At 35.1% G+C, this 27,544-nt stretch overlaps 1 protein-coding gene across 3 annotated transcripts in view; it reads left to right on the top strand.

Moving 5' to 3' along the window:
• TLL1 (tolloid like 1) overlaps positions 1 to 27,544 on the top strand; it is a 236,128-nt gene that overhangs the window by 131,816 nt on the left and 76,768 nt on the right. For all 3 annotated transcript variants that reach the window (XM_007176711.2, XM_057546214.1, XM_057546215.1), the window contains exons 8-9: positions 1,600 to 1,724; positions 9,944 to 10,059. In XM_007176711.2, the coding sequence (XP_007176773.1) occupies positions 1,600 to 1,724; positions 9,944 to 10,059 (241 nt within the window). The remainder of the gene's footprint in view (positions 1 to 1,599; positions 1,725 to 9,943; positions 10,060 to 27,544) is intronic.

Here is a 27,544-nt window from a genome sequence, read left to right as displayed (position 1 = left end):
TTTCCTCAGGTTAAAAGTTAAACTTTGACACTCAAACAAAGCATCCTCCCATCTCAGGGTTGCTGTATTTCTTAAAGTTCTTTCTCTCTGCGACTCTCTACTCCCAGTTACCCACATTTACCTCGCCTTCACTTCCTTGATGTTTGGCTAAAATGTCAACTTCCAAGTGAGCTTTACTTGGATCACTCTATTTAAAAGCTATCCCATCAGTGGATAATCAATATCCATCTTCTCTTCCTTATTTTTCTCCAAAGTATCTGTCATTATCTCAGTTATCAATCTTTGTTAAAGACTTTCTCCCTCCATTAGAATGTGAGAATCTTAAGGGAAGGAATTTTTGTTTGTTTTATTTACTGCTATAAATCCAGGTCTGTAGGTCTATAACAATGCTCAGTAAAATTTTTTTTTTTTTTTTTTTTTTTTGGCCATGCCGCGTGGCATGCAGCATCTTAGTTCCCTGACCAGGGATCAAACCTATGCCCCCTGCAGTGGAAGTGTGGAGTCCTAACCACTGGACCACCAGGGAATTCCCAGTAAATATTTCTTAAAGGAAGAAAAAGTAGAGCTAAAATGTTGTTCTTTTAACCTGCAGTTTAAATACAATTTTTCATTTAAAAATTTTGGAAAGAAGCTGTTCCATCATTCATCCCAGTTTCAAAGTTGTTTTTTTTTTTTAAATAATTGTATTTCTTAATTTAAAATACTTTTATAAAAAGTGTCTCTTTTTATACAATCCATCCTCACCATTTGGAATAGTCTCCCAATCCATTTAACTTTTAAGCTCAGTTACTTTCTTTAGAGCTACAAATGTTAATATTCATTGCAAAATTAGACTGTATCTTTAGTTTACTGTATTCAGAAGTTTTAGTCATGCATAGCAAGTTTGTATCACAACCTTGGGTGTGAAAAAGCTCAGTATCTGTAGCTTAGCATTATTAGTGCATTGCTTAGTTGTTTTTTTTTTTTACTTATAAATTTTACACTATATGTATATGTGTGTTTGTATTTATGTGTGTGTGACAAAATTATTTTGCTTTAAACTTCCTAAAATTTGACACTCTTTGTTTTTCCTCGTTCTTGTAACATATACTGTAATAATTTGACTTCAAAAAATACTTAGGTTAAATTAGTAGTTTAATTTAAAAATATTAACATACTTGTTTTGTTTGACTTTTGCACGTTTAGTAATCTAAAAAATATTTATTATAAGCTGTTCTTAAGAAAATAGATCGCTATGAGGAAGAATTGTTTGACAACTTGGTAATTTAATTGTTTTTAGATCTTGAGCTACCAAAACAAGAACCATAGTGTACTTGATAGGGACTATATAGAATTTTAGATTTTAAAAAGCAAATAATATACATTTTTAAGGAAAAAGTGAATGCCATCACTGACTTTATATTAGCCATACACATTTAGCACACAATTTTCTTCTACTTTGATGAAGGTGTTTTGAAAGTCTGACACACTCTTTAAATCTTAACACTGATATATTTCTCCTTTGATTGGTTTGAGTTTGGAAAAAAAAAACATATTTGTAAGGAATATATGTGTCTTAATTTGGTGACTTCTGTGTGACTTGCTTCTGATTTTTTTCAGGGGGATGTTTCTGGATACCATTCTCCCCTCACGTGATGATAATGGCATACGTCCAGCAATTGGTCAGCGAACCCGTTTAAGCAAAGGAGATATTGCACAGGCAAGAAAGCTGTACAGATGTCCAGGTATTGCACCACCCAAACTCAGAAGCATAGTTGTGCCTGATAGTGCTCTTACAGATAAATAAGCCACAATTTACTCAACTGTTTACTTGTCTCTTTTCATGCTGGCATGTGACTGACATATTCAGTTCAAAGTTGCTAATCATAAAATGAAATAGGAGAGAACTCTGAAACACCCATTGGTATAATTAAAAACAAATTGCTAGAGATCATATTTCAAGAACAGGGATAGTAAGCTTTATTTCTTTTAATTTAATGAGTAAAAGAGAAAAAAACGTTGTTTTATAGTTGTTATTAAATGGTTGCATGATTTCATAGTCAAATTAAGAGCTTCCTTGTCAACATAAAAAGAATATCCTTTATTTTAACTTCAGAATTGAGTCCTGAATGATCTTTTCTTCCAAATACCATCATTAACAGTATATAAATTTAAATTTAATTAAGTGGAATTTATAACTTTGTTGCAAAAAATAAGTTCTAACCATGTTTCTAGTGAACTACTAAATGTTTGCTATTAAAGTTTTGAAAAAAGATTAAAGGAAGGTCTTAATAACAATGTTCCAAGGGAACACTAATGCCTTACTGGTCCAAGAAAGAAAAGATTCTGCTTCCAAACTGGAAATACTTATTACTCTATGCACCTCCTATATACTCAAAATGCTTGAAATAGCTTATATCAAAGATACATGCTTAACTTTGCTTAACACAGCTTTTCCCAAATTTTTTTGTTTATGGAAACTAATACCTATGGAATTCACTTTTTGTTCCAGATACTAAGATCACAAGTGGTAAAATAACTATAAAAGTTTTAACTTGCTGCTATTCTAATAATTTGTGCAGACATTCAGAGATAAGATGGGTATATTAATCATTGAAGTTTTACATAGGTTTTATTTAAATTTTATTTATATATATATTTAACTATTGGGAAGTTATATTAACTAAGTTTACTGTGATTATCGGTACCAGTCCAGGAAACTTTCTTTGTAGGGTACAAGAGAGGGCTAGCTGATTCATTCACAAATGTAATATTTGCTCATTAACATATAGAAACATCTACATGGGGCAGAGAATGGTCTTCATCTTCCCTTTATCCCGGTAATCAGCAGTCTGCTTGTGAAAGAGATCCTCTCTGAGGTGTGTGAGTGGTGGCGCATCTTCTTCTCTTCATAAATGATTCATTTGTTGTCTTGTTCTCTCTCTTTTTGGGGGCCTTCTCTTTCTTGTGACTCTCATTTTCTAAATGTATTCTTCTCTACTTGGATCTAATTTTAGGATTACTTTCCTTTTTAATTTCTAAACTCCTGAAGCTGAACTCTTCTTCTAATACAGTCTCTGGTCTTTATTTGCATTTTCTCTTAATATAGTTTTTCTGTAGTCCCATGAACTTTTGGCTTATAACTACCTCATACTTATGCCAACTGTCAAACGTAATATTCTCTCAGTAAATCTTCTTTAATTAAATGTCAAGTAACATAATAAAACTAGGAAAAAATAAAGTAAATTAATATCTAAAAATAAAGGAGCTTCTGAGGATTAGAGTGTTCATAATTATATAAAAGTGTATGTGTATTCACACATGAACCCACATACAATCTATGTTTACAAATTTAAAAGTGTTGTTACACATACAGTATATGTACAGGATATCCACGTCTATGGATGCACATCTGTGTGGTTGTAGGGATGGAAGACCAGTTTCAGTGTTCATGGAATTCGAATACCAGAAACTTTTTAAACACTCATATATTATATTTACTTTTTAATTAATATGAGGTTCTTTTTAGTTACCTAAAATATTAATCTCTTTAATTCCTTATATAATGCTCTGAGATTCCAGCCAGAATACCCTTGATATATGTGCTTATGTACAATTCTTGACTAAAATATATTGCCAACATGCAAAAAGAATTTAGCCATTTTCCCACTTATTCATGGACCCATTTATTCTTCTCCCATAAAACATTCCTTAGTTCAGTTGATGGTACCACACATAGATCTTCCCAAGCCAGAACCTGGAGGGCATTCTTACTTCCTTCCTCCTTTCGCCTCACTTCCCACAACTAGTCAGTCCTGCTGCCTTCTTGGTATTTATCTCATGTTCTTGAAGTGAATCCCCTATTCTAGGGATCCTCTTCTTTTGTCTGGATTGCTACAATGTTTCCTAAGTAAGCTCTTCCCTCCATCCTTACATTTCTTTAGTTCTCTGGCCACACTGCTGTTCAAGTGACTTTTCAATATGCAAATCTTACTCTGCTTATTCTAGGATAAAGGCTGATTTCCTTCTCAATGTCTCTTTCAAGATTTTCCCCTGTCTCTTCCCCCAGCCTCTTCTCTAGGTATTTCCCTTACAGCCTAGTTTCTCACCTCTACCTCATTCAGCCCCTGACACTACAGTATGCTTGCCTCTTGCTTCCTCCTCCAGCCAGAAAACTCTTAACTGCCTCCTGGCTAAATCCTAACTCATATTCAGAATTTGACTCCTATGTAACCTCCTACTTAAAAACTCGCTGGTCTCCCAGGATTCCCATGTTGATAAATGCTTTATTTGGTTCTGGCCTTATGTCTTACTCCTATAATCATCAATTCACTTGTCATTTCCCACATTAGAGTATAATTAGAGTATAATCTTTAGAATTGGAGTTAGGCTTTTTCCTCAGGGTATTCTGAATCAGATATAAGTTAGATGCTCAATAAGTTGTTGTATGAATGAAATAGTTGCTTTAATATGGGAAAAGTACTGCACCAGATATTATGGCCACAGAGAAGGAAGCACAGATTATACACACAAATAGCCAATCATCTGTGGGATTATACAGACAATATTACTTGTTGAGGAAGTAAATCTCATCAGTAAAGGATGCTAAAGCAGTTCTGAGAGGGGTGCCTAAACTGAGCTGCACCCTGGAATGAGGAAGACTTCTTGGAGTGGTTTGTGCTTCATCTTCAAAGATGATTCAAACTTGGCTAGGGAGTTACTATTGAAATAGATTTTAAAATATTTCAGTAATTAATCTCACCATTATGGCTCAGATGACTTGGGATTTCTTTTAACATTCCTTATCTTAAAATAATTTTAAATCTAAATTTTATTTATTACATATAAAAGTTTAAGGGAGCCATGGATGTATGAAAAAGTTAATTAGGTAGTGCTAAGTTGATTAGATATAGTTTTATTTCTTCCCCTACTCTAGAGTTTATCAAGATTTTGGGGGAAGAGATTTATATAATACATTATTGTCTGTTTTATTTAGAGTTAGTAAAATTGTAAAGTGTTCTTATAAAAAAATGGAAAAAGGATTCTCAATCTTTGATATTTGTTGGATGTTGTAGACATTTGCTTGGGAAAATATCTGTAGATGTAAATACAATCAGCAGTAAATTTAACCATATTGTTAATAACACAATAATTTGTAATAATTTCTCAGCCACACACAATCCAAGTAGCATTTATACAATTCAAACACAATTTTCTATCTTGGAAGAGGTAAGTTACACTAGAATCATGTGATGCAAAAGTGAGATGGATCATAGAATAAAGAACTTTTTATTATTAACTATTTTTTAACTTTGGCAAAACACATAACATTAGACCTGTCCTATTAACAAACTTCTAATTGCACAATACAGTACTGTTAACTATATACACATTGCTTTACAGCAGATCTCTAGAACTTTTCCAACTCGCATGACTGAAACTGAAACTCTATACCTATTGAACCGCAGCTCCCTGTTCCTGTCCTCCCAAACTCTGGCAACCACCATTTTACTTTCCACCTCTTTGAGTCTGACTACTTTAGAAACCTCCTGCAGTATTTGTCCTTCTGTGTGTGACTGGCTTATTGCACTTAGAATAGTGTCCTCAGGGTTCATCCATGTTGTTAGCACATGACAGATTTCTTTCTGTTTTAAGGCTGAATAATATTCCATTGTATGTATATACCACATTTTCTTTATTCATTCATCCAGTGATGGACATTTAGTTTGTTTCTATCTCTTGGCTACTCTGAATAATGCTTCAATGAATATGTGAGTGTATGTATTTCTTCAAGATTCTGTTTTCAGTTCTTTTGCATCAATATCCAGAAGTAGAGTTGCTGGATAATTTGGTAGTTCTATTTATAATTTCTGAGGAAACTCATACTGTTTTCCACAGTGACTGCACCATTTTACTTTCCTACCAACAGTTAAAGTGGTTCCAATTTCTCCACATCCTCACCAACACTTGTTACTTCCTGTTTTTTGATAATGGCCATCTTAACAGGTGTGAGGTGATATCTCATTGTGGTTTTGATTTGCATTCCCCTGATGATTAGTGATGTTGAGCATTTTTTTCATGTATCTATTGGCCGTTTGTATGTCTTCTTTGAACTGTCTATTCAAGTCCTTTGCCCATTTTAAAATTTGGTTATTTGGGGTTTGTTGTTCTTTGTTTGCTTTTTTGCTATTGAGTTGTAAGAGTTCCTTATATATTTTGGATAGTAACCCCTTATGAGATGCATGATTTGCATATGTTTTCTTCCATTCCAAAGATTGCTTTTCACTCTATTGATTGTTTCCTTCACTGCACAGAAGCTTTTTAGATTGATGTAGTCCCCATTGTCTATTTTAGCTTTTAAAGCCTGTACTTTTAGTGTCAATATCTGAGCAATCATTGCCAAGATCACAGTTATGGAACTTTTCACATATGTTTTTTCTTCTAGGAATTTTACAATTTTGGGTCTTCCTTTTAACTCTTTAATCCACTTTGAGTTGATTTTTGTGTATAATGAAAGAAAAGGGTCCAATTTTATTCTTTTGTATGTGTATATCTAATTTCCCCAACACCATTTATGGAAGAGACTATCCTTTCCATGTTGTACAGTCTTGGCACCCTTGTTGAAGATCCCAGTTTACTGTTTAGGTGTGGGTTTATTTTTGGCTCTTTATTCTGTCCCATTGGTCTATAAGTCTCTCTTATGCCAGTACCATACTCTTAATTACTGTAGATTTGTAATATGTTTTGAAGTCAAGAAGTGTGAGGCTTCCAGCTTTGTTCTTTTTTCCCAAGGTTGTTTTGGCTATTTAGGGTTTGTGGTTCTATATGAATTTTAAGCACTTTTCCCCATTTCTACAAAAAACACCACTGGGAATTTGATAGGGATTGCACTGAATCTGTAGATTGCTTTGGGTAGTAAGGATATCATTTTAACAATATTAAGTCTTCCAATCCATGAACACATTTTTTTGTCTCCCTAAACTTCTTTCAGCAATGTTTTGTAGTTTTCACCTTACATGTCTTTTGCCTTATTGGTTAAGTTTATTCCTAAATATTTTATTCTTTTTGGTGTTCTTATAAATGGAGTTGTTTTCTTAATTTCCTTTTCATATTGTTTGTTGTTAGTTTATGCAACTGATTTTGTGTGTTGATTTTGTATTCTGCAATTTTGTTGAGTATTTTTTATTACTTCTAACAGTATTTGTTTTGTGGAATCTTTATAATTTTGTACATATAAGATCATGTCATCTGCCTAGAGAGATAGAAGTTTAACTTCTGAATTATGTTTCATTTTAGAGTAATTTTGATTAGGAGAGTGATAATAATTTGCCTTTGTATATTTCTTTATGCCTTTTTGCTCTTAAATAAGACTGCATTTTCGAGCTCAAAGATACATTCTAACAATTAAGCGCACAGTCTTCCTACCTGTGTCAGAGGTATCTAAGGGTTAAAAAGAGATCTTTGGGCATCACAATACTTGACTCCTACAACACAACTTTATGAAGTACATATTAATAAGATAGCCACTTTACAGAAGAGAAAACTGAAGTTAAAGCTTTTGAAACTTGCTTGTATGACATAATTAACAAGGGGTAATGCCATGACTCAACTTCTCTTTTCTCATCCACATAGCTTTCTGAGTAAATGGACAGACTATGTATTTAACTTAGTAGTACCATCTTTTCCTTGTTAATTTTCCTTTAGTTCTTTTAATATTAAAGTTTTTTTATATATCTTCACATGAATCAACAAATGGCCAGGAAAGTTGATGAAATTTTCTGAAATAGTGATCATGTAGCCTGGGACAGCCACACTTATTGAGGAAAATGCACAAATTATTACCACAACTTGACAATATGTGTTTGTACTTCTTGAATTATAAGCAGGTGCTATATAATAGATTTATTTAATTTTTGAATTATATTCTGTTTTTTTTACATTTTAGAGAGTTTTTATCTTTTTTATCAGAACCGTAGTGTTTGTTTACATTTGTGAGTCAAATATATTTAATTTTTTAAATTCCACTTTAGGAAATCCAGTACCAGCATTCTATGTGGCTTAGTGGAGTTTTCAATTATTTCAGAATTTATTTCTAAACTACTGTAAATTGCAGCCTTTTTTCATTGAAACCCACTCAATTCCCAAATGACTATTCAGCATCTAAACTGATCCTAGTTAGAAGCACATTGTCTGCATTAATAAATCTTAACAAATTTTCCTTTTTCTAAGGGTTCTTGTAATGTCACATTTACCAGTATCCTTAGATGATTCTTGGAAAGTGCTGATTATATATTTTTTACCTTGAGCATTTTTGTTTCATTCTGAAATTGCTTTTATCTGCCTATTCATCAGAATAAACACGGCTTGCTCTTACTTTAAATTTATTTTGTTGTGCAAACATAATATCTGTGTTTCTAAATAAATATTTATATCTTATCAGACTGTTTTTACAGCTCTATTTTATGTTTTCAAAGCCATCATCTTTGTTTCTTCATTTAAATCAAGATATGCAGACCATTTATAATTTATTGATTTGATGAGACAAGAGTTCACTTGCTGGGAGCTATGGTTCTATAATATGGTAGTATATCAGTTTTTATTTCAGTCCCTTCAGAGGGAAGGAGCTGTTCTTTCAAATTGTTGAGTGAAGGTTATAAACATGTTTATATAAATCTTTATATAAACTGGCTGCAGTATAGGAATTATTCTTGAATTAAGGATACTTAAAGCAGCCTAGGTTCATGTGGCTCATACTATGTCTTGCAAAAACAACAAGAAAATCCATTATAGAATGCTTCTAACTACAAACCTTGGCTGAAACAGAGTTAATTATGCTCTGTTCTTGCCTTTGTTGAAATGGCCTATAGATATCAATCACACAGATCTTGAAGCTGTGTAACTGATTATTATTTGCTATTTCAGATGACTGGTAATCACTTCCAAGAAATTAGAAAGGCTTAGTAAGAGGAAAATATAATTGCTTTTCCAGTAATTTCTACTTATGATTGACAGAAAACAGAGAATATATAAATGTCTACATCTTATTTGAAAATTTGAATCTTCGGTGATTTTTTTTTTTAAGTTTGTTTCCACTTTTTTTATATTTTATTTATTTATTTTTGGCCGCATCGTGTCTTTGTTGCTGCACGTGGGCTTTCTCTAGCTGTGGCCAGCGGGGGCTACTCTTCAGTGCAGTGTGCGGACTTCTCATTGCGTTGGCTTCTCTTGTTGCAGAGCACGGGCTCTAGGTGCGCAGGCTTCCGTAGTTGTGGCACACGGGCTTAGTTGCTCTGTGGCATGTGGGATCTTCCCGGACCAGGGATCGAACCTGTGCCCTCTGCATTGGCAGGCAGATTCTTAACCAGTGCACCACCAGAGAAGCCCTTCCATGATGTTTTTATCTTTCAATTTTTTTCCAGTTTATTTTGAAAAATATTTTCGTTGTGTGTGACATTTTGGCACCTCTTATTGATTATTTATTCATTATTATTTAAGATTTCTTTTTTCTACTTTGATATGGTATTCATTATTAAAATTAACCTCACTCTACACCAAATATACGAATGGAATGTTTCGTGTGGTCCCAGAGCCACATCAACTAGGTATCCACTGGCCTGAAGCTGAATATGGGTGACGTATAAGTTGGCTACTGGCTCCTTGAGAATGAATGAGAAAGGTTTCCATGAGGAAGAACTTCGTGGTTCTTCAGGTTATTTATCTCATAATCTTGTTATATGTTTAGCTATAGTAATCCGATTAAGTATACTGAAATTCTAGTAAGAAAGACGTAAAGAGAAATTACTTAGAAAGGAAAAATGTTTTATAAAATACAAATATATATTCTTGTCTAACACCAAAAGACTGGAGATTTTATTTATGAGGCCAATGTCTTTCATAAAAATTAGAGAATAATCTTATCTTTTTCATCTTTTAAGAAAATCAAACTTTTTTTTTTTTCTTTCAGCATGTGGAGAAACCCTACAAGAATCCAATGGCAACCTTTCCTCCCCAGGATTTCCAAATGGCTACCCATCTTATACACACTGCATCTGGAGAGTTTCTGTGACCCCAGGAGAGAAGGTAGTTTATCCCATCAAGAGTTCTCCTTTAATCTCAGATGCAAAGGTTCATTTTCTTTCAAATATAATTTACTTTGTTTTGTATTCTTGTTTGATTAGTAAAATAGCTCAGAAATTTTATAACGGAAATTACTCAAACTCCAGGAATTTTTTGAAAGATGTAATTTTAAAAGAAATGGTAAATGGTCTAAAAGGGTTGACATAATACAAATTATGTACTCAGACACACTGAAATTAAAAGTCAGTATCAGATGGATAACTAGAAAAATCCCACACATTTTAAAATTGAGAAATACACATTAAATATTCAATTCATTCAAGAAGATACTGTGATAAAATTAGAAATTATTTTCAATTATAACAAAAATACTGAGAATACCAAACCTGTAACATGCACCTAAAGCAGTACTTAGAAGGAAATTCACAGACCTAAATGCTCATATTAGGAAATAAGAAATACCCAAAACTAATGAGATTGACATTCACATAAAGAGACTAGAAAAAGAGCAATAAAATAAATGACAAAGTACATAAAGGAGGAAGTAATAAATAAAAGATAAAGTTGAAAATATCATGGTATTGTACAAAGTGTGGACAAAGTTGGTACTTGAAACAATTTAGAAAAATAGAGAAATGGGTGAAAAGAGATCAAGAAAAAAAAAGAATAACAGAGAAAGCACAATTAGCTAATATTTAGAATAAAAAGATTATTATAACCATAGATACTTTAGGCACCAAAAGAACATTTTGAACATTATGCCAATAACTATAAATTTGTAAATGAAATCGGCAAATTACTACAAAATATTACTTACTAAGTTCTTATTTGAGAAGAAATAAAAAGCTTGAATGCTCCTATAACCACTAAAGGAATCAAATTACTATTTTATTGAATTATTAGTCAAAATTTTTTCAACAATGAAATCCAGGCTCAGATGGCTTCATCAGTGAGTTCTACACAACAACCAAATAAGAATTAAGTATAATCTTATATAAAGTCTTCCAGGGAATAAAATAAAAGATACCCTCTCCTATTTATATGGCTAGCAAAACCTTGATAGCCATCCTGATGACAAGAACAGTGTAAGAAAGGAAAATTTTAACCCAGACTCACACTTGAATATGTATGTAAAATCCTCCCCACATTAGCAAACCAAATGCAAATATATATGCCTGTGTATGTATGTATGTATCTATCTATCAATCTGTAAATATATAAATAATATATAATATATATATATATTTCAAGGGCAGATATATGCATGGATATATGTATATATGTATGATATATTATGTATATATGTTTGTGTGTATATGTATATGTAAATATATACAAGCACCATTAGATGAGTATCTCAATTAAATCAAGAAAAATAATCTATTAATGATTTAACAACAACAACAAAGCCTGAGCAAACTAGGAATAGAAGAGTATTAATCTTATAAAGAGAAGCAACAAAAATTAGTGCAAATACCATTATCATTAGGGTAATTCTGAAAGTATTTCCTTTGAGATAGGTAAAAAACCAAGTATGTCCACCAGTCCTCTTCTTTTTTTAACATTTTGGTGGAAATAGTAGCATGTTAAGGCAAGAAAACGAAATTACACATGTAAGAATTAAAAAGGAAGACATAAAATTCCTTTTATCATATTGTTTGTTTGGTTATAGAATTTAAAATTATTAAGAAGTGAAATGAATAAATCTATTAATTTCTGGATTCTGTCTGGAATGTTAACCTTAAAAGTCTTCCCAGACCAAGATTGTAATGATATCAATTTTTGTTTTTTACTAGTTATTAAATGATTTTTGTCCTTCGCCTTTGACTAATTCATCTGGAATGACTCATATACACTTTGAGTTTTGGTGGAAAAGCAAATGTAGTTAAGAAAGTTTCAACTCCCTGAAAATTGAGTGTTGTTACGAGTATCATGGGTATGGAGTTGTCCAGGATGTTGCAATACTCACAATGAAAACTAAATGAAACTCTTGCGTAGCATAAACAGATTTTATACATAAAAAGTTACAACTGACTTGTAATACATGAACACATACATAATTCTTTATAGAGTTATTTTTAAGCATTATGAGTCCATGTTGTAATATAGTTATAGGTGTTGATCAATTTCTGTTTAGATCCTTTGAATAAGTCCCTGAAAACATATTATGAAAATCATTAAAGATGTACTGAAGAGCAAGATATAAAAGATGATAAAGCTTCAGAGAAAGTTTAAAATTGTACATGATATTTTTTTTTCAGTTTTTCTTAGTTGTTTAAAAACATTTTTATTGGAGTCTAGTTGATTTACAATGTTGTGTTAGTTTCAAGTGTATAGCAAAGTGAATCAGTTTTACATATACATATGTCCATTCTTTTTTAGATTCTGTTCGCATATAGGCCATTACAGAGTATTGAGTAGAGTTCCCTGTGCTATAGAGTAGGCCCTTTTTAGTTATCTATTTTATATATAGGAATGTGTGTATGTCAATCCCAATCTCCCACTTTATCCCTTCCACCCCCCCCCCTTACCCCCTGGTAACCATAAGTTTGTTTTCTACATCTGTAACTCTATTTATGTTTTGTAGATGTTCATTTGTACTATTTTTTAAGATTCTACATATAAGTTATATCATATGACATTTGTCTTTCTCTGTCTGACTTATTTCACTCAATATGACAATCTCTAGATCCATCCATGTTGCTGCAATATACATGAGTTTTTAAAGTAAAGCATTGTAGAATATGGAAAGTTTTGGCACAAGATTAATCAAATTAAATCAGTTTGTAAGAGCAAAATAATACCTGGAAAAAAAGTTTCTCCTATCTAACTGCAGTACCCATACCATCAGCATTCAAAGTTTATTCAGTTTTCTTGTATCTAGGATTACTAATAAAATGGTATTTTCCAAAATGTTGCAAATAGGAAAAAATAAACAAATCTATCATTTTTTCTCCTATTTTTTTAATATTGTGTACAATTATGAGCAAATAAATTTATTGTTATAAGTGGCCATGAACAATATTAACTCATTTTTTTATTCTTATATTTTTATTATTTTCTTTCAATATTTAAGTTCATTCTGCTCTTCTTTTATTTTTTATTGATGTATTGTTGATTTACAGTTTTATATTAGTTTCAGGTGTACAGCATAGTGATTCAGTATTTTTACAGATTATACTCCATTAAAATTATTACAAGATAATGGCTATAGTTATCTGTGCTGTACAATATATCCTTTTTGCTTACTTATTTTATACATAGTAGTTTTTATCTTTTATTCCCATGCACCTGATTTGTCCCTCCTCCTCTACCTCTCCCTTCTGGTAACTACAAGTTTGTTTTCTATATCTGTGAGTCTGTTTCTGTTTTGTATATACATTCATTTGTATTATATTTTAGAATCCACATATAAGTGATTTCATACAGTATCTGTCTTTCTCCATCTGACTTTGTTTCCCTAAGCATAATATTCTCTGGATCCATCCATGTTGCTGCAAATGGCAGGATTTCATTCTTTTTATGGCTAATATTGCTATATACAAAGGAATGTGTATATATATATACATATATATATATATATATATATATATATATGGCATATCTTCTATATCCATTCATCTGTAGATTGACACTTGGGTGCTTCCATATCTTGGCTATTGTAAATAGAGCTGCTGTGAACGTTGGGGTGCATGTATCCTTTTGAATTAGTGTTGTCATTTTTTCCAGATATATACCCAGGGATCAAATTGCTGGGTCATATGATAGTTCAATTTTTAGTTTTTTGAGGAACCTCCATACTGTTTTCTAGAGTGGCTGCATCAATTTACTTTCCCACCAATAGTGTAGGAGGGTTCTCTTTTCTCCACATCCTCTCCAACATTTGCTATTTGTAGAATTTTTGATTATAGCCATTCTGACAGGTGTGAGGTGATATCCCCTTGTGGTTTTGATTTGCATTTCTCTAATAATTAGCCATATTGAGCATCTCTTCATGTGCCTGTTGGCCATCTGTATGTCTTTTTGGAGAAATGTGTGTCAGAAGATTCTTTCTAGTTTTTTATTGGATTGCCTTTTTTTTATATTGAGTTGTATGAGCTGATTATGTATTTTGGATATTAAACCCTTGTCAGTCATATCATTTGCAAACATTTTCTTCCATTCAGTAAGTTGTCTTTTTGTTTTGTTAATGGTTTCCTTTCCTGTGCAAAAACTTTTAAGTTTAATTAGGTCCCATTTGTTTATTTTTGCTCTTATTTCTTTTGCCTTAGGAGACAGATCAAAAAAATATTGCTACTATTTATGTCAAAGAGTGCTCTGCCTATGTTCTCTTCTAGGATTTTTATGGTTTCTGATCTTTCATTTAGGTTTTTAATACATTTTGAGTTTTTTTTTTTTTAACATCTTTATTGGAGTATATTTGCTTTACAATGGTGTGTTAGTTTCTGCTTTATAACAAAGTGAATCAGTTATACATATACATATGTTCCCATATCTCTTCCCTCTTGCATCTCCCTCCCTCTCACCTTTCCTATCCCACCTCTCTAGGTTGTCACAAAGCACAGAGCTGATCTCCCTGTGCTATGCGGTTGCTTCCCACTAGCTACCTGTTTTACGTTTGGTAGTGTATATATGTCCATACCACTCTCTCACTTTGTCACATCTTGCCCTTCCCCCTCCCCATATCCTCAAATCCATTCTCTAGTAGGTCTGTGTCTTTATTCCCATCTTGCCACTAGGTTCTTCATGACCTTTTTTTTTTTCCCCTTAGATTCCATATATATATATGTTAGCACACTGTATTTGTTTTTCTCTTTCTGACTTACTTCACTCTGTATGACAGACTCTAACTCTATCCACCTCACTACAAATAACACAGTTTCGTTTCTTTTTATGGCTGAGTAATATTCCATTGTATATATGTGCCACATATTCTCTATCCATTCATCCGATGATGGACACTTAGGTTGCTTCCATGTCCTGGCTATTGTAAATAGAACTGCAATGAACATTTTGGTACATGACTCTTTTTGAATTATGGTTTTCTCAGGGTATATGCCCAGTAGTGGGATTGCTGGGTCGTATGGTAGTTCTAATTTTAGATTTTTAAGGAACCTCCATACTGTTCTCCATAGTGGCTGTATCAATTTACATTCTCACCAACAGTGCAAGAGTGTTCCCTTTTCTCCACACCCTCTCCAGCATTTATTGTTTGTAGATTTTTTGATGATGGCCATTCTGACCGGTGTGAGAGGATATCTCATTATAGTCTTTTTTTTTTTTTTTTTTAAATGGCTCTGATGTCCTGCTAGCCATCTTTTTTTTTTTTTTTTTTAATTTATTTTATTTATGGCTGTGTTGGGTCTTCGTTTCTGAGCGAGGGCTTTCTCCAGTTGTGGCAAGCAGGGGCCACTCTTCATCGCGGTGTGCGGGCCTCTCGCTATCACGGCCTCTCTTGTTGCGGAGCACAGGCTCCAGACGCGCAGGCTCAGCAATTGTGGCTCATGGGCCCAGCCGCTCCGCGGCATGTGGGATCCTCCCAGACCAGGGCTCGAACCCGTGTCCCCTGCATTGGCAGGCGGACTCTCAACCACTGCGCCACCAGGGAAGCCCTCATTATAGTCTTGATTTGCATTTCTCTAATGATTAATGATGTTGAGCATTCTTTCATGTGTTTGTTGGCAATCTGTATATCTTCTTTGGAGAAATGTCTATTTAGGTCTTCTGCCCATTTTGGGATTGGGTTGTTTGTTTTTTTGTTATTGAGCTGCATGAGCTGCTTGTAAATTTTGGACATTAATCCTTTGTCAGTTGCTTCATTTGCAAATATTTTCTCCCATTCTCATGGTTATCTTTTGGTCTTGTTTATGGTTTCCTTTGCTGTGCAAAAGCTTTTAAGTTTCATTAGGTCCCAAATGTTTATTTTTGTTTTTCTTCCCATTTCTCTAGGAGGTGGGTCAAAAAGGAGCTTGCTGTGATTTATGTCATAGAGTGTTCTGCCTATGTTTTCCTCTAAGAGTTGGATGGTATCTGGCCTTACATTTAGGTCTTTAATTCATTTTGAGTTTATTTTTGTGTATGGTGTTAGGGAGTGTTCTAATTTCATTCTTTTACATGTACCTGTCCAGTTTTCCCAGCACCACTTATTGGAGAGGTTGTCTTTTCTCCACTTTATATGCTTGCCTCCTTTATCAAAGATAAGGTGACCATATGTGTGTGGGTTTATCTCTGGGCTTTCTATCCTGTTCCATTGATCTATGTTTCTGTTTCTGTGCCAGTCCCATACTGTCTGGATTACTGTAGCTTTGTAGTATAGTCTGAAGTCAGGGAGCCTGATTCCTCCAGCTCCATTTTTCGTTCTCAAGATTGCTTTGGCTATTCAGGGTCTTTTGTGTTTCCATACAAATTGTGAATTTTTTTGTTCTAGTTCTGTGAAAAATGCCAGTGGTAGTTTGATAGGGATTGCATTGAATCTGTAGATTGCTTTGGGTAGTAGAGTTTTCACAATGTTGATGCTTCCAATCCAAGAACATGGCATATCTCTCCATCTATTTGTATCATCTTTAATTTCTTTCATCAGTGTCTTATAATTTTCTGCATAAGGTCATTTGTCTCCTCAGGTAGGTTTATTCCTAGATATTTTATTCTTTTTGTCACAGTGGTAAATGGCAGTGTTTCCTTAAATTCACTTTCAGATTTTTCATCATTAGTGTATAGGAATGACAGAGATTTCTGTGCACTAATTTTGTATCCTGCTACTCTACCAAATTCATTGATTAGCTCTAGTAGTTTTCTGGTAACATCTTTAGGATTCTCTATGTTTAGTACCATGTCATCTGCAAACAGTTACAGCTTCACTTCTTCTTTTCCAATTTAGATTCCTTTATTTCTTTTTCTTCTCTAATTGCTGTGGCTAAAACTTCCAAAACTATGTTGAATAAGAGTGGGCAACCTTGTCTTGTTCCTGATCTTAGTGGAAATGGTTTCAGTTTTTCACCATTGAAGATGATGTTGGCTGTGGGTTTGTCATATATGGCCTTTATTGAGGAAAGGAGGAAAGTTGAGGAAAGTTCCCTCTATGCCTACTTTCTGTTGGGTTTTTATCATAAATGGGTGTTGAATTTTGTCAAAAAGCTTTCTCTGCATCTATTGAGATGATCATATGGTTTTTCTCCTTCAGTTTGTTAATATGGTGTATCATGTTGCTTGATTTGCCTATATTGAAGAATCCTTGCATTCCTGGGATACACCCCACTTGTCGTAGTGTATGATCCTTATAAGGTGCTGTTGGATTCTGTTTGCTAGTATTTTGTTGAGGATTTCTGCATCTATGTTCATCAGTGATATTGACCTGTAGTTTTCTTTCTTTGTGTCGTCTTTGTCTGGTTTTGGTATCAGTGTGATGGTGGCCTTGTAGAATGACTCTCGGAATGTTCCTCCATCTGTTATAGTTTGGAAGAGTTGGAGAAGGATAGGTGTTACCTCTTCTGTAAATGTTTGATAGAATTCGCCTGTGAAGCCATGCAGTCCTGGGCTTTTGTTTGTTGGAAGATTTTTTTTTTAATTTTTATTTGATTTTTATTTTATTTATTTTTGGCTGTGTTGGGTCTTCCTTTCTGTGCAAGGACTTTCTCTAGTTGCGGCGAGCATGGGGCACTCTTCATCGCGGTGCGTGGGCCTCTCACCGTCGCAGCCTCTCTTGTTCCAGAGCACAGGCTCCTGACGTGCAGGCTCAGTAGTTGTGGCTCACGGGCCCAGTGGCTCCGTGGCATGTGGGATCTTCCTAGACCAGGGCTCTAACTTGTGTCCCCTGCATTTGCAGGCAGATTCTCAACCACTGCGCCATCAGGGAAGCCCTGTTGGAAGATTTTTAATCACAGTTTCTATTTCAGTGCTTGTGATTGGTTTGTTCATATTTTCTATTTCTGCCTGGTTCAGTCTTGGCAGGTTGTGCATTTCTAAGAATTTGTCCATTTCTTCCAGGTTGTCCATTTTATTGGCATACAATTACTTGTTGTAATCTCTGATGATTCTTTGTATTTCTGCAGTGTCAGTTGTTACTTCTCCTCTTTCATTTCTAATTCTATTGATTTAAGTCTTCTCCCTTTTTTTCTTCATAAGTCTAGCTAATGGTTTATCAATTTTGTTTATCTTCTCAAAGTACCAGCTTTTAGTTTTATTGATCTTTGCTATCATTTCCTTCATTTCTTTTTCATTTATTTCTGATCTGATCTTTATGATTTCTTTCCTTCTGCTAACTTTGGGGTTTTTTTGTTCTTCTTTCTCTAATTGCTTTAGGTGCAACATTAGGTTATTTATTTGAGATGTTTCCTGTTTCTTGATGTAGGATTGTATTGCTATAAACTTCCCTCTTAGAACTCCTTTTGCTGCATCCCATAGGTTTTGGATCCTCCTGTCTCCATTGTCATTTGTTTCTAGGTATTTTTTGATTTCCCCTTTGATTTCTTCAGTGATCACTTCGTTATTAAGTAATGTATTGTTTAGCCTCCATGTGTTTCTATTTCTTACAGATTTTGTTCCTGTAATTGATATCTAGTCTCATAGCGTTGTGGTCAGAAAAGATACTTGATATGATTTCAATTTTCATAAATTTACCAAGGCTTGATTTGTGACCCAAGATATGATCTATCCTGGAAAATATTCCATGAGCACTTGAGAAGAATGTCTATTCTGTTGTTTTGGGATGGAATCGCCTATAAATATCCATTAAGTCCATCTTGTTTAACATATCATTTAAAGCTTGTGTTTCCTTATTTATTTTCATTTTGGATGATCTGTCCATTGGTGAAAGTGGGGTGTTAAAGTCCCCTACTATGATTGTGTTACTGTCGATTTTCCCTTTTATGGCTGTTAGTATTTGCCTTATGTACTGAGGCGCTCCTATGTTGGGTGCATAAATATTTACAATTGTTATATCTTCTTCTTGGATTGATCTCTTGATCATTGTGTAGTGTCCTTCTTTGTCTCTTGTAATAGTCTTTGTTTTAAAGTCTATTTTGTCTGATATGAGAATTGCTACTCCAGCTTTCTTTTGATTTCCATTTGCATGAAATATCATTTTCCATCCCATCACTTTCAATCTGTATGTGTCCCTAGGTCTGAAGTGGGTCTCTTGTAGACAGCATATATACAGATCTTGTTTTTGTATCCATTCAGCCAGTCTATGCCTTTTGGTTGGAGCATTTAATCCATTTACATTTAAGGTAATTATCGATGTGTATGTTCCTATTACCATTTTCTTAATTGCTTTGGGTTTATTATTGTAGGTCTTTTCCTTCTCTTGTGTTTCTTGCCTAGAGAAGTTCCTTTAGCATTTGTTGTAAAGCTGGTTTGGTGATGCTGAATTCTCTTAGCTTTTGCTTATCTGTAAAGCTTTTAATTTCTCCGTCAAATCTGAATGAGATCCTTGCTGGGTAGAGTAATCTTGGTTGTAGGTTTTTCTCCTTCATCACTTTTAATGTGCCCTGCCACTCCCTTCTGGCTTTCAAAGTTTCTGCTGAAAGTTCAGCTGTTAACCTTATGGGGATTTCCTTATGTGTTATTTGTTGTTTTCCCTTGTTGCTTTTAGTGTTTGTTCTTTGTATTTAATTTCTGATAGTTTGATTAATATGTGTCTTGGCCTGTTTCTCCTTGGATTTATCCTGTATGGGACTCTGTCTGCTTTCTGGACTTGATTAACTATTTCCTTTCCCATATTAGGGGAGTTTTCAACTCTAATCTCTTCAAATATTTTCTCAGTCCCTTTCTTTTCCTCTTCTTCTTCTTGGACCCCTATAATTCGAATGTTGGTGTGTTTAATGTTGTCCCAGAGGTCTCTGAGACTGTCCTCAGTTCTTTTCATTCTTTTTTCTTTATTCTGCTCTGCAGTAGTTACTTCCACTATTTTATCTTCCAGGTTACTTATCCATTCTTCTGCATCAGTTTTTCTGCTATTGATCCCTTCTAGATAATCTTTAATTTCATTTCTTGTGTTGTTCATCACTGTTTGTTTGCTCTTTAGTTCTTCTAGTTCCTTGTTAAACGTTTCTTGTATTTTCTCCATTCTATTTCCAAGATTTTGTATCATCTTTACCCTCATTATTCTTAATTCTTTTTCAGGTAGATTGCCTATTTCCTCTTCATTTGTTAGGTCTGGTGGGTTTTTGCCTTGCTCCTTCATCTGTGTGTTTCTCTGTCTTCTCATTTTGCTTAACTTATTGTGTTTGGGGTCTCCTTTTCACAGGTTGCAGGTTCGTAGTTCCTGCTGGTTTTGGTGTCTGTGCCCAGTGGCTAAGGTTGGTTTAGTGGGTTGTGTAGGCTTCCTGGTAGAGGGGACTAGTGCCTGTGTTCTGGTGGATGAGGCTGGATCTTGTCTTTCTGGTGGGCAGGTCCATGTCTGGTGGTGTGTTTTGGGGTGTCTGTGGCCTTACTATGATTTTAAGCAGCCTCTGTGGTAATGGATTGGGTTGTGTTCCTGTATTGCTAATTGTTTGGGATAGTGTGTCCTGCACTGTAGCTTGCTGGTCATTGAGTGGAGCTGGGTCTTGGCATTGAGATGGAGATCTCTGGGAGATTTTTGTCGTTTGATATTTCATGGAGCTGGAGGTATCTTGTGGACCAGTGTCCTGGACTTGGCTCTCCCATCTCACTGGCACAGCCCTGATGGCTGGCTGGAGCTGCAAGAGCCTGTCCTCCACACAGATTAGAATAAAAGGGATGAAAGAAAGAAAGAAAGAAAGAAAGAAAGGATGGAAGAAGAAAGAGAAAGAAAGAAGATAAAATAAAATAATTAAAATAAAAAATAATTATTAAGAAAAAAATTTTTTTAAGTAATTAAAAAAAAAAAACGGACAGACAGAACCCTAGGACAATATATATATATATATATATATATATATATATATATATATATATATATATATATATATATATATATATATATATCCTTGCTCCCAAAGTCTACCTCCTCAATGTCGGGTGATTCGTTGTATATTCTGGTATTCCACAGATGCAGGGTACATCAACTTGATTGTGGAGATTTAATCCACTGCTCCTGAAGCTGCTGGGAGAAATTTCCCTTTCTCTTCTTTTTTCACACAGCTCCAGGGGTTCAGCTTTGGATCTGGACCTGCCTCTGCGTGTAGGTCACCTGAGGACGTCTGTTCTTTGCTCAGACAGGACGGCGTTAAAGGAGCAGCTGATTCGGGGGCTCTGGCTCACTGAGGATGGGGGGAGGGAGGGGTATGGATGTGGGGCGAGCCTGCGGTGGCAGAGGTCAGCATGATGTTGCACCAGCCTCAGGCGTGCCGTGTGTTCTCCTGGGGAAGTTGTCCCTGGATCACGGGACCCTGGCAGTGGTGGGCTGCACAGGCTCCTGACAGGGGAGGTGTGGAGAGTGACCTGTGCTTGCTCACAGGCTTCTTGGTGGCTGCGGCAACACCCTTAGCGTCCCATGCCCGTCTCTGGGGTCTGTGCTGATAGCGGTGGCTTGCGCCCGTCTCTGGAGCTCCTTTAAGCAGCGCTCTTAATCCTCTCTCCTTGCGCACCAGGAAACAAAGAGGCAAGAAAAAGTCTCTTGCCTCTTTGGCAGCTCCAGACTTTTCCCCAGACTCCCCAGACACCAGCTAGCTGTGGCGCACTAGCCCCCTTCAGGCTGTGTTCACGCAGCCGACCCCAGTCCTCTCCCTGGGATCCGACCTCCGAAGCCTGAGCCTCAGCTCGCAGCCCCCGCCTGCCCTGGCGGGTGAGCAGACAAGCCTCTCGGGCTGGTGAGCGCTGGCCAGCACTGATCCTCTGTGCAGGAATCTCTCCACTTTGCCCTCTGTGCCCCTGTTGCTGCGCTCTCCTCCTTGGCTCCAAAGCTTCTCCCCTCCGCCACCCGCTGTCTCCGTCCGTGAAGGGGCTTCCTAGTGTGTGGAAACCTTTCCTCCTTCACGGCTCCCTCCCACTGGTGCAGTTCCCATCCCTATTCTTTTGTCTCTGGTTTTTCTTTTTTCTTTTGCCCTACCCAGGTACGTGGGGAGTTTCTTTCCTTTTGGGAGGTCTGAGGTCTTCTGCCAGCATTCAGTAGGTGTTCTGTAGGAGTTGTTCTACATGTAGATGTATTTCTGATGTATTTGTGGGGAGGAAGGTGATCTCCACTTCTTACTCTTCCATCATCTTGAAGCTCCAGGCTACTCTTTTAATGGAGTCATATATAATTAGTATCTTTATCCTCCTCCCAAACCATAAAAGATGTTAAAGAAAGATTATGATTCACATTGTCACATGCTATTGTTTTGATTTGTTTTCAAGCTTGTTTTCTTCCTGAAGCAAATGAGATGTTATTATTGTTTTTTGCACTTAACATTGATCTATATGCAGATATTTACCTAACATTTTTATTGTGATAAAAAAAATACAACATAAAATTGCTGTCTTAACCATTTTTTCAAATATTGATTGATTAATTGATTGATTGATTTAGGCTGCCCCAGGTCTTAGTTGCAGCACACGGGATCTTAGTTGCGGCATGCAGACTCTTAGTTGTGGTATGTGGACTTCTTAGTTGTGGCATGCAAACTCTTAGTTGTGGCATGCATGTGGATCTAGTTCCCCAACCAGGGATTGAACCTGGGCCCCCTGCATTGGGAGTGCAGAGTCTTTCCCAGTGGACCACTAAGGAAGTCCTTTAACCATTCTTAAATATGCAATTTAATAGTGTTAAATACATTCACACTTTATGAAACAGTTCTCCAGAACTTTTTGATCTTGCAAAACTGAAACTCTATATCTGTTAAACAACTCTCCTTTTTCCCCTCCCCTCAGATCTGGTAAGCACCATTTACTTTCTGTTTCTTATGAATTTGACTGCTTTAGATACCTCATATAAGTGAAGTCACACAATATTTGTTCTTTTGTAACTGACTTATTTTACTTTGCATAATGGCCTCAAGGCTTATTCATGTTGTAGCATGCATAACTTCTCAGGGATTGCTGGATCATATTGCAGTTCTATTTTTAATTATTTGAGGAACCTTCATACTGTCTTCCATAGTGGCTGCACTATTCAGAATCTCTCCAACACCACACATGGGGGTCCAATTTCTCCACATCTTCACCAACATGTGTTATTTTCAAATGTTTTGATACTCACCATTCTAATGGGTGTGAGGTGATAATTCCTTATGGTTTTGATTTGCATTTCTCTCATGATTAGTGATGTTGAGCATTTTTTCATATGATTATTGGGCATTTGTACGTCATCTTCGGAGAAATGTCTATTCAAGCCTTTTGCCCATTTTTTAAATTGGATTATTTAATTTTTTCTTGTGTTGTAGGGGTCCTTTATATATTCTGGATACTTACCCCTTATGAGACATATGACTTGCAAATATTATGTCCTTTTCTGTAGATGCCTTTTGACAATGTTGATCATTTCCTTTGCTTCACAAAAGCTTTTTAGTTGATGTAGTACTAATTATCTATTTTTTGTTTTTGTTTCCTTTGCTTTTGGAGCCATAACCAAGAAATCATTGCCAGATCCAGTATAATGAAGATTTTCCCCTATGTTTTCTCCTCAGAGGTTTAGAGTTTTGAGTTTTATGTATAGGTGTTTAATCCATTGTTGAGTTAATTTTTGTATATGGCTTAAGATAAGAATCTAAATTCATTCTCTTCCACATAGAGATCCATTTTTCTCAACAACATTTGTTGAATATTTACCAAATATTTTTTTAATGTATCAAATAGTATGCTTTATTTGCCCATTTGATCATCCATAGAAATTAAATAGTTTTACATTTGTATCATAGATAAAATATAGTAGATGTTCCACATCATTGGACACTTTATTGGTATATATGTATCTTTTTTCCATAGTTACCAACTCAAAATGTATTCACACTTATAAGGTATATTGTTCTCTAGAATAGTTTTACAGTCCCGAATTCAGATATAGAAAGCTTGATTTATATTTTGGTTCCCAGTAGAAAAGAATATTTTTAAAAAATTGCCAGAACTTCCCTGGTGGTCCAGTGGTTATGAATCCACCTTCCAATGCAGGGTTTGATCCCTGGTTGGGGAACTAAGATCCCACATGCCACAGGGCTACCAAGCCTGCTAGCTGCAACTAGAGGGGAGCCCCTGCACTGCAAAGAAATATCCTGCTGCAACAAAGATCCTGCGTGCTGCAACTAAGACCTGACACAGCCAAAAAAAAAAAAAAAAAAAAAACTTGCTAATTTGATATGAGTAAAATGTTATTTTCTTTTAACATCATTTTCTGAAATTTTATTTTCGTATATTTTTAAATGAATTTCAAATGTCCATTCTCCATTTTTCTATTAGAGTGATAATTCATTCCATTTTGATTTGAAGAAAAGATTTTACATATTTAGGATATGAATGCTTTATTCACCATATATGTCAGAAACATTTAAATTTTTTCGTATTTATTTCCAACTATTCTTTATGTAGGAGATGTGACTTACAGAGTTTTCTGTTTTGTGTAATCAACCTACAAACATATAATTTTCAATTTTACACAGGCATGACTTCTATGCTGAGAAATGTTTTACTTGACCATGGTTATCTATTAAGACTGCTGTCCTGCTTTACTTAAAAGAAAATAAGCATGGCCTTCATTAACTTACTTGTTAAGACAGACATTTTAAAATGTATCTAGTCTTGTGTATTACTTGTAATCCAGGTCCTTGGTTGGAGTTGGAACCACAAGCCCCTTGCTTCTCATTTACAGAGCCTGGTAGAAATTAGGGGGAAAAGTGTTTGAATGCTTGTTTATAGGTATACATCCCACCAATTTCTCCATAGAGCTCCAAATTTGTACTCCCTGTTCAAGCCAGATAGTTAAGAATTGTACTATAATGACACTAATCATAGAAAAACACAGTCATCAGTGAAGGAATTGACCTTTTATTTGCCATCATCATCAGATTGATAGTTAAATAAACATCTCCATAAAACATATAATTTTTACTTTATAATGGCCATCCCCAACACCAAGGTAAAATCTTAATGGTAATTTAAAATTTTCATGTCCTTTCTTCTTTCACTATTACTTTTATTTTTTTAACGGCTTTATTGGAGTATAATTGCTTTACAATGGTGTGTTAGTTTCTGCTTTATAACAAAGTGAATCAGTTATACATATACATATGTTCCCATATCTCTTCCCTCTTGCGTCTCCCTCCCTCCCACCCTCCCTATCCCACCCCTCTAGGTGATCACAAAGCACGGAGCTAATCTCCCTGTGCTATGCGGCTGCTTCCCACTACCTATCTATTTTAGGTTTGGTAGTGTATATATGTCCATGTCACTCTCTCACTTTGTCACAGCTTGCCCTTCCCCCTCCCCATATCCTCAAATCCATTCTCTAGTAGGTCTGTGTCTTTATTCCCATCTTACCACTAGGTTCTTCATGACCTTTTTTTTTTCCCCCTTAGACTCCATATATATGTGTTAGCATACTGTATTTGTTTTTCTCTTTCTGACTTACTTCACTCTGTATGACAGACTCTAGGTCCATCCACCTCATGACAAATAACTCAATTTCGTTTCTTTATATGGCTGAGTAATATTCCATTGTATATATGTGCCACATCTTCTTTATCCATTCATCTGATGATGGACACTTAGGTTGCTTCCACGTCCTGGTTATTGTTAATAGAACTGCAATGAATATTTTGGTACAAGACTCTTTTTGAATTATGGTTTTATCAGGGAATATGCCCAGTAGTGGGACTGTTGGGTCATATGGTAGTTCTATTTTTAGTTTTTTAAGGAACCTCCATACTGTTCTCCATAGTGACTGTATCAATTTATATTCCCACCAACAGTGCAAGAGGGTTCCCTTTTCTCCACACCCTCTCCAGCATTTATTGTTTCTAGATTTTTTGATGATGGCCATTCTGATTGATGTGAGATGATATCTCATTGTAGATTTGATTTACATTTCTCTAATGATTAATGATGTTGAGCATTCTTTCACGTGTTTGTTGGCAATCTGTATATCTTCTTTGGAGAAATGTCTATTTAGGTCTTCTGCCCATTTTTGGATTGAGTTGTTTCTTTTTTTGTTATTGAGCTGCATGAGCTGCTTGTAAATTTTGGACATTAATCCTTTGTCAGTTGCTTCATTTGCAAATATTTTCTCCCATTCTGAGGGTTGTCTTTTGGTCCTGTTTATGGTTTCCTTTGCTGTGCAAAAGCTTTTAAGTTTCATTAGGTCCCAAATGTTTATTTTTGTTTTTCTTCCCATTTCTCTAGGAGGTGGGTCAAAAAGGATCTTGCTGTGATTTATGTCATAGAGTGTTCTGCCTGTTTTCCTCTAAGAGTTTGATAGTGTCTGGCTTTACATATAGGTCTTTAATCCATTTTGAATTTATTTTTGTGTATGGTGTTAGGGAGTGTTCTAATTTCATTCTTTTACATGTACCTGTCCAGTTTTCCCAGCACCACTTATTGAAGAGGTTGTCTTTTCTCCACTGTATATGCTTGCCTCCTTTATCAAAGATAAGGTGACCATATGTGTGTGGGTTTATCTCTGGGCTTTCTATCCTGTTCCATTGATCTATGTTTCTGTTTCTGTGCCAGTCCCATACTGTCTGGATTACTGTAGCTTTGTAGTATAGTCTGAAGTCAGGGAGCCTGATTCCTCCAGCTCCATTTTTCGTTCTCAAGATTGCTTTGGTTATTCAGGGTCTTTTGTGTTTCCATACAAATTGTGAAATTTTTTGTTCTAGTTCTGTGAAAAATGCCAGTGGTAGTTTGATAGGGATTGCATTGAATCTGTAGATTGCTTTGAGTAGTAGAGTCATTTTCACAATGTTGATTCTTCCAATTCAAGAACATGACATATCTCTCCATCTATTTGTATCATCTTTAATTTCTTTCATCAGTGTTTTATAATTTTCTGCATACAGGTCTTTTGTCTTCCTAGGTAGGTTTATTCCTAGATATTTTATTCTTTTTGTTGCAATGGTAAATTGGAGTGTTTTCTTAATTTCACTTTCAGATTTTTCATCATTAGTGTATAGGAATGCCAGAGATTTCTGTGCATTAATTTTGTATCCTGCTACTTTACCAAATTCATTGATTAACTCTAGTCATTCTCTGGTAGCATCTTTAGGATTCTCTATATTTAGTATCATGTCATCTGCAAACAGTGACAGCTTTACTTCTTCTTTTCCGATTTGGATTCATTTTATTTCTTTTTCTTCTCTGATTGCTGTGGCTAACACTTCCAAAACTATGTTGAATAATAGTGGTGAGAGTGGGCAACCTTGTCTTGTTCCTGATCTTAGTGGAAATGGTTTCAGTTTTTCACCATTGAGGACAATGTTGGCTGTGGGTTTGTCATATATGGCCTTTATTATGTTGAGGAAAGTTCCCTCTATGCCTACTTTCTGCAGGGCTTTTATCATAAATGGGTGTTGAATTTTGTCAAAAGCTTTCTCTGCATCTATTGAGATGATCATATGGTTTTTCT

The sequence above is a fragment of the Balaenoptera acutorostrata genome, chromosome 5, assembly GCF_949987535.1.
Source record: "Balaenoptera acutorostrata chromosome 5, mBalAcu1.1, whole genome shotgun sequence".
Taxonomy (NCBI): Eukaryota; Metazoa; Chordata; class Mammalia; order Artiodactyla; family Balaenopteridae; genus Balaenoptera; species Balaenoptera acutorostrata.
Note: the sequence above shows the minus strand (reverse complement) of the source record. Positions and strands in the feature narration are given on the sequence as shown.